Source organism: Terrapene carolina, unplaced genomic scaffold (assembly GCF_002925995.2).
Source record: "Terrapene carolina triunguis isolate 2854851 unplaced genomic scaffold, T_m_triunguis-2.0 Scaffold130, whole genome shotgun sequence".
NCBI classification, from domain to species: domain Eukaryota; kingdom Metazoa; phylum Chordata; order Testudines; family Emydidae; genus Terrapene; species Terrapene triunguis.
In genome coordinates this window covers 30,499,288-30,512,114 of record NW_020664481.1, presented here as the reverse complement: position 1 = coordinate 30,512,114, position 12,827 = coordinate 30,499,288, and the positions used below count along the sequence as shown (strand labels likewise).

General features: G+C 40.0%; 1 protein-coding gene across 2 annotated transcripts in view; it reads left to right on the top strand.

Annotated features, from left to right (window-relative positions):
* The window catches only part of TENT4B (terminal nucleotidyltransferase 4B), a 49,044-nt gene that overhangs the window by 16,599 nt on the left and 19,618 nt on the right, over positions 1-12,827 (top strand). For both annotated transcript variants that reach the window (XM_026652858.2, XM_026652857.2), the window contains exons 2-3: positions 6,454-6,577; positions 11,024-11,070. In XM_026652858.2, coding sequence (XP_026508643.1) covers positions 6,454-6,577; positions 11,024-11,070 — 171 coding nt within the window. The remainder of the gene's footprint in view (positions 1-6,453; positions 6,578-11,023; positions 11,071-12,827) is intronic.

Sequence of the window (12,827 nt, the reverse complement as noted above, 5' to 3'; positions counted from 1 at the left end):
ACTGAAGACTGCAGGCACAGTTTCCAGGAGACTGTAGAGAAGCGGGTACACCCGTATGTTTAGGCGTGTATCTCAGATTGGGAAACAAAATGCTGTGCAGTTTTCTTGTTGGCTTTGGAGAGTTAAATGTGAAAGAAGGAAGAAAACAAAGGACCAAAAAACACCTAATTATGGACTCAGCAATGGAATATTTCCACTGCTGTATTGAAAGCTGTAAAGATACATGAAGTTGCGTGATATCTACTAAAGAATGTTAGCAGAAGTGATTTTTGTTTAGATTAAATGATTTTTAGATTTGCAGGTCTGCTTTGTTTGAAACATCCAACTACAGAATAAATTTTAAATTTGACTATTAACTGTTGTATAATTGTTTTCTGCGACAGGACTAGTTTTTATACCCATCAAATCTATGATTAAGGCTATGTTTTAGTCACAGGTATTTTTAGTAAAAGTCATGGTCAGGTCAGGGGCAGTAAACAAAAATTCATAGCCCATGACCTGTCCATGACTTGTACTATATACCCCTGACTAAATCTTGGGTGCTCTCAGGCTGGGGGTGCTGGGGAGGGTCTTGGCGGGGCTGACAGGCTCCCTACCTGGCTCCACACAGCTCCCCAGGAGTGGCGACATGTCCCTCAGCTCCAAGGCAGAGGCACAGCTGGGGGGACTCCGTGTGCTGCCCCCGCCCTGAGCGCCGACTCTGTAGCCCCCATTGGCTAGGAATTGTGGCCAATGGGAGCTGTGGGGGCGGTGCCTGTGGGCAGAGGCAGCACACAGCTGTCTGGCCATGCCTCTGCCTAGGACGGAGCTGAGGGACATGTCACCGCTTACGGGGAGCCCGCAGAGGTAAGTGCTGCCTGAGCCCTTACCCCCTCCTATGCCCCTACCCCAGCCCTGAGCCCCCTCCCACACCCAAACTCCTGCTGCTGGGGGGCGGGAGGGGCGTGGTGGCCTGAGACTGCCCCAGCAGCAGCCAGTGTGGCTGGTCCAGGGGCTGCCCGAGCTACTCAGGCGGCCCATGGGCCAGTCGCACCAGCAACTGCAGAAGTCACAGATGTCCTAGAAAGTCACAGAATCTGTGACCTCTGTGACCATCATGCAGCCTTATCTATGATTATTCAGTATTTAATAGAAATTTCTTCTTTTCAAAAAGAAAGCAACAAAGTAAATTGTGACTTAACAAGTTTTTAAACTCAACTCGGAATTTTTTTCTGAACTCATTGTAGAAGAGAAAGCAGACATCTTCAAGAATAAGTTTATTCTTATCCTGTTAGTGAAAGATAAGGCTTCTTATTCACTGAAGAAATTTGCCTGCATTCTTGAGTTGAAACAATCCTGAATCTACTAAATGAAGACAACTTTCATCCTGATTGAGGCAAAGCTAATTCTAAAATAGTCTGAACAGTATTTCATATCTTTTTCAAAATAAAACATGAATAAAAATTGTCCTACAGTTCATGTTTTCCCATAAGTCTTCATTAAAACTCCAGGAGTGAGACTTTAGATCAGAAATTAATCCTGTCTCTCCTTGACACTTGCCAAATGTATACCCATCAAGCAGAATTTTTGCTTATTTTGTTCCTCTACCACTTAATTAGTTGATTTGAAAAATTCTAAAAAATTGTGAATAATTGATTCATTTTTATGGTGTTTTGGGGTCATACTACTTGTTCACTAATATTCATGTGACAGCCAGTATACATGAAAACGTACCTGGTACAAATTTGTGAATAATGTCGAGACCCCCCTCCCCCTTCTCTAGTTAAGAGAGAAATGTTCAGTAGAAAGCAGAAAACATACTGAATAACCAGTCACACACCATTAATAGTAAATAGTTCATCAGCTTTTCACTGACTATCTGGAATAACTTTCAAAAGGCTCCTAAATCAGTTAGATACTCCCAGAAATTCTACTTGGTCTGAAAACTTAAGCATCTGAACTATTAATCAAATAACATTCTGAGCTGTAAGGATTGTGAATCTCTTCTTCCCCCAAAATACCATATTGTAGCCTCCAGCTTTCCTATGAAAAATGGGGTTCCTTTTTTGGGGCATCTGATTTTTCACTCATTTAAATCCATAATAAAACCTCCTTTGATTTCAGTGGCTACAGAGTTGAGCCTTTTGTAAAATCATTCTTAAAGGAACAGCTAGTTTAAAAATCATTTTTAAAAAAATCCTTGCTTACAAATAAGTGTCCCAAGAAGGGACTTTAATTAACCTTAAAAACCTAAATTGTGTCTTTAATTGAACATAGGGTTGACATTCAGTAACAAGGTATTTCTGCTCCTGAGGATGTGACATTGCCCCCTGGTTGGTTGGGTTTTTTATTTTTTTTCCCCCCTCCTATTCTGCACCCAGAGACTTTCAACTGGTCTGCCTCTTATTGAGGTCCAGAATGAGATAAGTAAATCTGAATCCAGTTACCAGATTTGCATGACTACTTGAAGATGAAAACTGATAAGGGTATGGCTACTTTCTACAAAGTCAACTTAATCTCTGAACAGGCTGGGTTGAACTTTTGCTCAGCCCCAGAATTCTGGTGAAGAAAAAATACTCCATCTGTAATCAGTATCTTCAGTCGTTTTCATGAAAACAGTATAGCCCTTAATGTTCCTGCTAACTTTCACTCATCCCCGTGTTGGATTTACGGTACTGCAAGTGCATTATGTTACTTAAAATTGTGTCTTGATCATTTGGAGTAATAGGTGAATTTCTAATCTGTGAATGTAATTCCAGTTAAAAATACAGTAAACCATACTGTGAAGTGTTTTATTATTGCTATATAGCAGTTTCTTTGAAGAGAATTGTGACTTGGTGCATCACCCCTTCTCTGCCCCCTGCTGGAAGCACTGGCACCTGAAGAAAGAGTGGTCACCTGGAAAAGAGGGGCAGTGAGTTGAGACCACTGAACGGACTGGTTTTTGTTGTGCAGTTTAAAAAGACCAGGCATCTATTTTTGAGTTGAATAATTAATTGTTACTGCATTAGCAAGGGACTTGCTGCACAAGACTCCTTGCTTCCGATGAGTTTTGACAGTGTAACAATTATTATTGCAGTGTAACAATTTCTTTAAAGAAAAAGAAAAAAAAAAAAGGCTTTGTTTTATATCCAAAGTAACTTAGTAAATGCAGTGGCATTAAATAGTAAGAAAATACTGTCATATTGCTAGAACTAATTTGTGGATACTTTTCATCTTTAAGCTAAAGATTTAGAATTCCTAGAATTTAGATTTGAGACACTTGCAAACACGTTCAGCATTCTCTTTAGTAGTCTAGTTAGGGTACATCTATACTGCACAGTACTGGCAGTGGTGTGCGGTGTATGCATAGCCACATGCATCTGTGAAAAGCAAGCTGTGTCTATACTGCGGAGTGTAGCTACACAAATCAGTGAAAGGCTTTGGTGCTGCCTTCTCCTGCTGCCTTCCCCCTGCCCGGAGCCTTTCAAAGCAGGAGTAGGCTATGGTAGTGGAGAAGCAGCAGGACACTACACAGCTAAAAATAGCAGTGTAGACCAGGAAAGCACTGCTTGGACATGTAGAGAACTGTGTAGGGTACATACCCACAGGGTTCAGGCATGGCTTTACTTCCAAAAGCAGTGCTTCACCAGCTGCTATTTATACTTGTGCTGGGGGGTGGGGGTGTAGCACATGTACTCTACACACCACCTTAAGGAGAGTGCAGTGTAGATGTATTAATGGTCTTTTATTCATGCATTTACGGTAGCTCAAATATTTTCTAATGTCATTCTTCTAGAAATATCAGTTAATTAGCATATCTGGTACCTATTTTGGAAAATAAAGCTTTAACTAACTTTCTCGGAAGTCCAGTGCACTTATGACTTATGGTTGTATATCCTTGTGTGTTTCTTAATTTCCTGTCTCTTGGCTTTGTAGCTTGCACCATTAGCAGTTAGCAAAATCAGACATGCTAAGTAAAGTATTGGGAACAGGAATGTTAACATTTTAAAGGAAAATGAGAATTCCCCCCCCCCCATAATTTTGTTGGATAAATGACAATGTCAAACAAATACAACTACTTATAGAAGGTCCCTGATCAGGGTCAGGTGATGGATCAAACAATTGTTGTATATGGATCAGTTGATATTCTGCATATTATTCTGTTTAATATATAGGTGTTTTTACAGAATTGTTGCTACTTGAGTTAACAGGAATGTAATGCCCATTAAGAACCATAGGAGACAAATCTGTAACAGAGTAATCTTATTTTAAAGCACAAGAACCAAACTTTAGCAAACCGTAAACTGAGTGACAATCAAGTAACTGCGTTAATGGACAGCTCTCTGCTTTGTCCCATAACCTCTGGAAACATTCAATTTCTAATTTTTCCTTTTTTTAAATTACAAACCGGAAGAACTAAGTTATCACTCTGTTTTTGTTTTTGGTTTTTGTTTTAAATTCTGGCAGACTGACTGTTTAACTAGCATCCTCTTCCTTTGTCACTGCAGGCTGTACTTAACAGTAAATCTGTACATTAATCTCTGTACTCCTGGCCATTAGCTCGGAATCTCAGTAGTAAGTGGTAATGTGACCCAATGACTAAAAAATCAAGCCTCTCTGTTACCTAAAAAGCTCTGTTGGCCATGGAGTGTTCAGACTAGAGTTCCCGCAGCATGTGCGTCTCACATAAACTTAATTATCATGATGACAGGGTTATAGTGATATAACTTATAAAATATTACCACAGACTGAATTGCATCAGGATTTCTAAGAGGAAATATTAAGTGGTGGACTAGGAGACCTTTTGAGAAACCAAATGATTAGGTTAGCAAATACCTCCAAGTAGCAGATTGCAAACAGTATATTGAGGGATGTGTGTTTTGGTCTCATGTTGAAGATTTTTGAGTGAAGAATACAAGTGGGGAGAGGAGGAAGGAGTAAGACAGTAGGAAGTCAAGTTTTATAGTAACAACCAAGTAAACATTGAAAGAGCAGTCGTTCAATTTTGCAGATTTGCTGTTAGAAACACTCTGTAGCGATACCTGAGGAATAGAATGTCCTGCATAAGCATGACCTAGTGATGCTAGTGTAAGAGACTAAAATGAAACTAATTATACAAAGAGCATAGCTAGATACTAAGTAAAAAATAAAGAAAATATTTGATCCTCTAATCTCTTGTCAGTTTTAGTAATCTACAATGTTACTTGTAACAGGAGAATATTAAAATGTTTGACAGATGAAATTTGAGTTGCATATCTCTTTAGTCATAATACTTACTGTCATGTCCCTTTCAGATGTCCTTCATCTATTTCATGACATCTGTGGTCTAGCTTCCATTGTGTGTGTGGGGGAGGGCAGATGGGGCAGTGGGGGAAGACTAGGAAGACTTTTCACCTTCCATCTGAGGACCTCAACTTTGTAAATCATTCCTCTTGGCAGTCCATCAGAGCTTCTGGGCAAGATGCATTTGTTTTGACAATTAACTTTTTTTTTTTAAAAAATTCTCTTTAAAACATCTAGCTGCTACTATAATGGGCACTGTAGGAAACAAGTGAAATAAGCTCATCAATCCCATGTCAGGGATTTATTTAATCTTGCAGGAATTCAATGACTGTTCAAATTTGGTGGTGTTGACAGAGAAAACATGGTGAAAATGGGCTTTAGTCTTCTGGTTAGTCAGAAGGATGTTGCTATGTGCTAGTGCAAATGGATACACAAATTTCCTGGACTTGTGGATTGAGACTTGTGTTAAATTATGCTTAGTGTAGCTGTTTAATTAAAACCCCACCCAAAATGTGGGGGGACTTATTTTTAAAACAATGCAGCTGATCAGCTGACTGCCAACTTCATTCTACCCTGTGTTCCATTGATGTGTGTACACAGCTCCTTTTTAACACTAATACGAGAATACAGTGCTTAGTGTGAATGTTTCTGCTTAGGAGTGGGCAAATAGGTACATATAACTGAGATGACTTTAACTACAGACAACTGTTTGTTAGTTGACATTTGTTTAAATGTCTCAGAATTGATTTTGTGTGGATTAACAAATCGCTTGTGCTGATACAGGCGATGACTCAGTTGGTGACAAGGGACTAACCGAAAAGGTTAGCTAAAAGGCTTTTGTTTAAATATTTGGATACTGTGCGTACCCTGAACTCCTCATTAGATACTTCCTTGAAGATTTAAAGCTTTATATATCATGCTGCTGATAACATATTTAGTGGTGCTATTTCTTTCACTTTTAGTGTGACCAAAAGCAGCTTTGATTAACTTCCACATTCTTCATAAACATGATATAAGAATATCCTATGTTTTGTAGATTAATGTGTTGAAATTAAACTTCCGTAAATCTGAATTTACTTTTGTTGAAGGCAGACAATAGTTTTGTTTAAAGTTAGTGTTCAATGTCCTTGAAATATTTCTAAACCATTTGAGATAATAGCCATTTTAATTTTTCTCTTTTAGTTAACTTATCTTTTTTTCTCTCTTCAGTCTTCATGAAGAAATCATTGATTTCTACAAGTACATGTCTCCCAGACCGGAAGAAGAAAGAATGCGAATGGAAGTGGTGAACAGAATAGAAAACGTTATTAAGGAGCTCTGGCCGAATGCAGATGTGAGTAGGACTTGGCGTGCTCTAACAAAAAGCTTTGTTTCTGCTTGTGTCTTTGTAAACAGCTTTTTTTGTTGTTGTTACACTACCACTTTTCCCCGTTATTCCATATATAACTTTATGCTCAAATTGTGATATAGAAGATATACACTATTTCTATGGCATCATAGTTGAGCTTGGTACTTTAGACATGTACAGTAACTCCTCACTTAACATTGTCCCGGTTAACATTGTTATGTTGCTGATCTATTTGGGAACAAGCTCGTTTAAAGTTGTGTAATGCTCACGTATAACTTCGTTTGGCAGCTGCCTGCTTTGTCCACTGCTTGCAGGATTCTCTGAAAGAGCAGCCCCTCCTTGTGGGGATTAGAATCGGGTGGCCAGCAGCCCCTCCCCCCCCATCAGCTCCCCTAAATTCCCTGTAAGGTATGTGGCTTGGCAGCTGCCCAGCAGCAGTTCAGCTGTCCCTCCCCCCCACTGCCATGCTGCTCCTGACCTGCCCTCTGCCTTGGAGCTGCTCTCGGGAGCTTGCTTGGCGGGGGGGGAGGCGGGGGAGAGGGGTGCTGATACCAGGATGTCCCCCTGCTCCTGCCGTGTTCCCCCCCCCCCCCCGCTCTGTACCCCCTCTCCACAAAGCTGAGGAGAGGGACAGAGAGGAGGGAGCTGGCTGGAAGCTGTTGCTTCCTGTCAGAACTGGCTGATCTGCTTAAAAGGGCAACGTACTTGAAGTGGTGTCAGTGTATTTAAAGGGGCAATGCACGTGTCTCTCACTCATACATCCACCCCCCACCACTTTGGAAAGTCAGCACCTGTGCAGCTGTGTGTGTGCTGTCAGGAGGAGGGAGTGGTGTGCTCCAGCTGGATAGGGTGGGCTCATCATCATGTTCAGTTGTTGCAGGGAAGTGTTTGCAGCTATTGCCCTGCATCGGTTGTGTTTCCTCCCTCCTGTCTCAGTCCATGCTGCCTTGCAGAGTGTGAGGCTACATTAACAGCAGCCTATTAACCCTTGAGGGCTCAGCTGAGTGCTGGTTCATCATTTAGCAGCAAGGCATTCCCTGGGAAATATTCCACCCTCTTACTCCACCACCTCAACCAAGCTTCACAATCATTCATTGCTGTATACCATATTAAACTGTTGGTTTAAAATTGTTTAAAACTTATACTGTATATGTATATAATGTCTTTTGTCTGGCAAAAAAAAATTTCCCTGGAACCTAACCCCCCCATTTACATTAATTCTTATGGGGAAATTGGATTCACTTAACATCGTTTTGCTTTTTCAGGAACATAATTACAACGTTAAGTGAGGAGTTACTGTATATGAACAAATGCCTTGGTTAGGGAAGCTAAATTAGATATACTGCCAACAAAGGAAGGGTATGAGATCTAACCAGAATTATATTTGGGTTTTTGTTACCATGCATCTCGTTAGTTCTTAACTTTTTTTTTAATGTTACTTAAGAGTGTGAGGTAAGGCACAAGTGTAGGAGAACATGACTGGTGGGGGAGGCCTACCTGATTGCATTGAGGTGGCTTGTCCTGCTGGAAAAGAGAAGCTTATGTGCATACAGGTATAAGAGATGGTGTAGGAAGGAACCATGACTTAGATCAGGGTTTCTCAGGACAATTTTTTTTTGGTGGCCTCAGAGTGCGACCAACAACTCTTGCTGGCCGCTCTCACACTTTTCCCTCAAATACTTATTCGTTTTAGGAAAAACAAATAAATATGCACATATACATGTCCAAAATCATTGTAATTTATTTGTTGCTAGCTTGTAAGTCCTGTTGTTAAAAGTGATATTAACAAACATACAAATATCACTTTTCACAGCATACTTACTCAACCCCAGCAAAGCTGGGGACAAATTAAGCCCTGGATTCAGGGGTAGGGGGAGACAGCAGGAGCCAGGGGTGATTCGGGTGGGGGGTCGGGGGAGATAGTTGGGGGTCAGAGCCTGATGCCCCGTAGCCAGAGCCCAAAGTCCCATGGCTGGGGGATGGAGCCCGAAACTGCATGGCCACAGCCTGGGACCTGCCATTGCGCAGTCGGAGCCTAGGGCCGGAGCCCAAAGCCCCATGGCCAGAGCCTGCTGCGCCACCACCCCAGGGGTGAAGCCCAAAGCCTGACCCCCACCACCCCTGGGAAGGTGGGGAACTTACCAGCTGCCTGCTCCTCCAGCGTTGTGCCCCAGCTGTCTCCAGAAGGGGCAGGGCCCGACCCCCTGCTTGCAGCCCTAGCAGCCAACACCAAGGCAGTGCATCCAGGAGCAACAGTGGTGTAGATGATGATGTAATGCTGTAGTTCTCATCTTGTAAAATCTTTGCATGTGCTTTCAAATTTAAACTGTTCACTCTGTTTTTTAATTTTAAATAAAGCATTACTACAATAAATTAATTCCATAGAATGTAATTTAGAAATACAATATCATTTCACTTGCCCCAAGGATATTAGTTGCTTGGTGTTTTACTGGGGGAAGCTTGAGTGGTGCCTGGTCTCTGTCCATGGCTCTAGCCAGTGCTATTCACATTAACTTCACATGTAAGTTTTTGTTTGTTTGTTTTTAAAACCCTATAAATCTCAGCTGTGACAAATCTAGATACAGTATAACTTGAATTTGAAATTAACTAAGATTAAGTGTTCTTGTATACTTTGACACCAAAACACACAACCAATAAGGTGTAAACACTGTGAACAAGCATGTTGAAACCATTTATGAGCACAAACAATAAAATAAAATAGCGTGTCCCCATGAATGAAACTTTAAAACAAGACATGGCACATACATTGTATGCTTCCCCCATAGCATTCAAGAAAGGGATAAAAAGTTGATTATGTAAAACTATATATCTTAACCTGTAACTTTATTTATAGACTTCAGAAATTGTCATTTGCTCTCTTACTTGAGGGGGAAGTGCTTAGAAGGAAACATTCCTAATAAGTGAGAATTGTTCTTGGCATCAGCTGGGTTCCACCATAAGAAAGGCTTTAATTACACTGAAACTGAACAACATTTAGTCATTTTTTAAGTGAAGGCATTTAAAATAAAATAAAAGAACTTGATGACGTGAACATTAAATCTTGCTAGTATTGTATAAACAAAAGTTGTCATCCAATGAAATTCAGAGGAAAGCTTGTCACATTATCCTTAACTGTACTTAGATATTACACAGTCCTCCGCGTTGGTCAGAGAACAGTTGATGTTGCATACCTTGTGCGATTATGACAATACCATAGTTGGACACAAGATGGGCAGTAGTAAGCTTAAATCTATTTAATCTGGCAAACATAAAATTCACTGTTTTAAATGTTGGGGTGGGAGAGGAATATAAACTGGCTTGCAAAGGGTTCCTATTTTGCATTAATTGTGGGTATTGTCAGGATTTGTTTGTTAGAATGAATACCTCTGGGTACGTTGCATGGTAAAAGTTCTCTTAGAAACATTAGCATTGTGTTAATGTCTGCAAAATCCAAGACAGAAGAAAGAAGTCAGTAAGGCTTGGTCTATGCTAGCAACTTCTGTAAAACTGTGTTGCTCAGGGGTGTGTGGAAAATCTATACCCCTGAGCAATGCAGTTATATCAACCTAACTTCCAGTGTAGACAGTGCTATGTCGATGGAAGGGTTTCGCCCTTCAACGTACCTACCACTCTCAGGGAGGTGGAGTACCTATGCTGCTGACAGGAGAGGCCTTCTTATTAGTGTAGGTGGTGTCTTCACTGAAGCATTACAATGGCGCAGCTGCATCAGTGCATCTGTGCCACTGTAGGATTTTAAGTGTAGACATGCACTAAGATTGTAAAGATGTTAGCAAAAATATAAATAGTTTACATGCAAGCAAAAAAATGCACCTGCACCAACACAATAAGAATGCTGAAGTATAGTATTAATAGCACTCCTAGCACACTCCAAAAAGTTAGTGCTTGCAACACTTCTCTAAAGTAGATGGTAATATATATTTGTGGTAGTACAAAGGTATAAATGGCTTGAGAGCTAGAACACAAACTCTTTTGCCTGGATGTTATATCAGACTCTTTGATGCTTTTCTCTAGTATTATTATTTTTAAAAATAATTTCTTACACACTTAAGTATTTTTAAAATGAGGGATTTGTAATGGAAAAGCTGATGGAGTTAGAACTCTGTCACGAGTAGCACTTTAATTAGAAATAATATTTATTCTGATATTGTCTTCTATCTGTACAGCTGCTTACTGTCATGTATATTTTTAGGCCTATTGCTGCATTGCTCTATTTCTAATCTTCTTTTAAAGTTAAAGATGTAAATACTTGAGTTTGCCAGACTCCTCTGTTTTATGGTCATGTTAAATATTTCAGTAATACCTAAAACTACCAGTGGAGGGTAGCAATAGTCAAACTTTTCTGGAAACTCGATTAGATAATTGTTCAGAAATTTAAAAGGTGCATTCTAATGCCCTATTTTTCTGTTACAGGTGCAGATATTTGGAAGTTTTAAAACTGGTTTATATCTACCTACTAGGTTAGTACCTTTTCAGTTACTTCTTCTTCTACATTGTTTAGGCATATTTTGAAGTCTCTTCCTCTGCTGTTTACCTTTATGCCCCATTGCTGTATGTTGAATTTTTGTGCACTGAGATAGAATAATGTTCCTGGGGTGGAATATGCACTTGTCATCTTACTGTTTTCCTAACTACTGACTTATATCATATGTTTTGTATCAATATATATATTCAAAGCTGACTTGTATACAGGCATTTGTATAGAGTAGCTGTTTTTCAGTGATGTTTAAGATATAGTCTTTTTTAAAAGATTGCCTCATGTTTTAAAATGTCTGACTATCCCTTAAAACTGCTCAAGCCTGAAGGTAAATATTATACTTTTATTCAGCCCTCCCAATAAATAGATTGTAAAAATATAAAGCATGATTGATGGATTATATGAAATAGACACATCCACCTGTTTAGATCCTGCTTGCATTAATTTAAAATGTGACCCCTTTGATCGTATTATCAAGTATAAATTTAATTTTGTAATTAACAAGATTAAATCAAAGTAAAATTTTAGATTTCTCCCACTTCACTGTGATTTTTCCAGTATGTGATACCCTTTAAACCTGACATTTGAGGTCAAGTATTAAGCGATTTATATTAAAAGAGAAGCTGAATCCAGTTTCTAGAAGAAGAAATGAAAACATCAGCATATGACGTAGTCAGTTTGGTTGACATAAATGTTTGAAGATGTCTTTGTCCACAAAGATAGGGGAATAAAGCCTTTTGCAGAATCCAGGCTGCTGCTGCCTTTTTTTTTTTTAATACTGTATACAATGGGCCTAACAAAAGAGGAGGCTATTTTTTAGCTAACCACTTAAACCAAAAGAACTCTTAAAGCTATCAACATATACACCGGGGTCAGCAATCTTTCAGAAGTGGTGTGCCAAGTCTTCATTTATTCACGTTTTTGTGTGTGCCAGTAATACATTTTTACGTTTATAAAAGGTGTCTTTCTGTAAGTCTATAATATATAACTAAACTATTGTTGTATGTAAAGTAAATAAAGTTTTTAAAATGTTTAAGAAGCTTCATTTAAAATTAAATTAAAAGGCAGAGCCCCCCCGACTGGTGGCCAGGACCCGGGCAGTTTGAGTGCCACTGAAAATCCGCTCGCGTGCCGCCTTTGGCACGCATGCCATAGGTTGCCTACCCGTGATATACACTAATCAGATGCTGAAGATAAAGTGTGTCTATTTAGTCCCACTCAAGCTTCTATCACTGAGCAATCTAAAGTAGCTAACTGCAGACTTGGCTAAATACATTACTAATTTCCATCAAAAGAAAGTTCATCACAAGATCGCATTAAGATCTTGTATGCAGGAATTTGAAATAATTTTGCCAATTAAAAATGTAAAATATAAGTAATCTTCAAGCCCTAATGGTTACAGGATAAAGTCCTATAAGCAATTCAAAGGCTGTAGTTTATACTTTAAAGACCTTTTAAAAACATTTTTTCCCAGGGAACATTTCAGAATGAGTAATTTAGGGTTACCCTATTTAAAAAATAAAAAAAGAGGACACTCCACGGGCCCTGGCCCCACCCCCTTCTCCGCCCCTTCCCCACCCCAACTCTGCCCATTCCCCGCCCCTTCCCCAAAGTCCCCGCCCTAACTCCCCCTCCTCCCTCCCAGCCACGTGAAAAGGGCTGCCCGAGCGCTACCGGCTTCACGGTTTGCCGGGCAGCCTCCAGACCCTGCGCCCCCGGCTGGGCGCTTCCCCTCCCGGG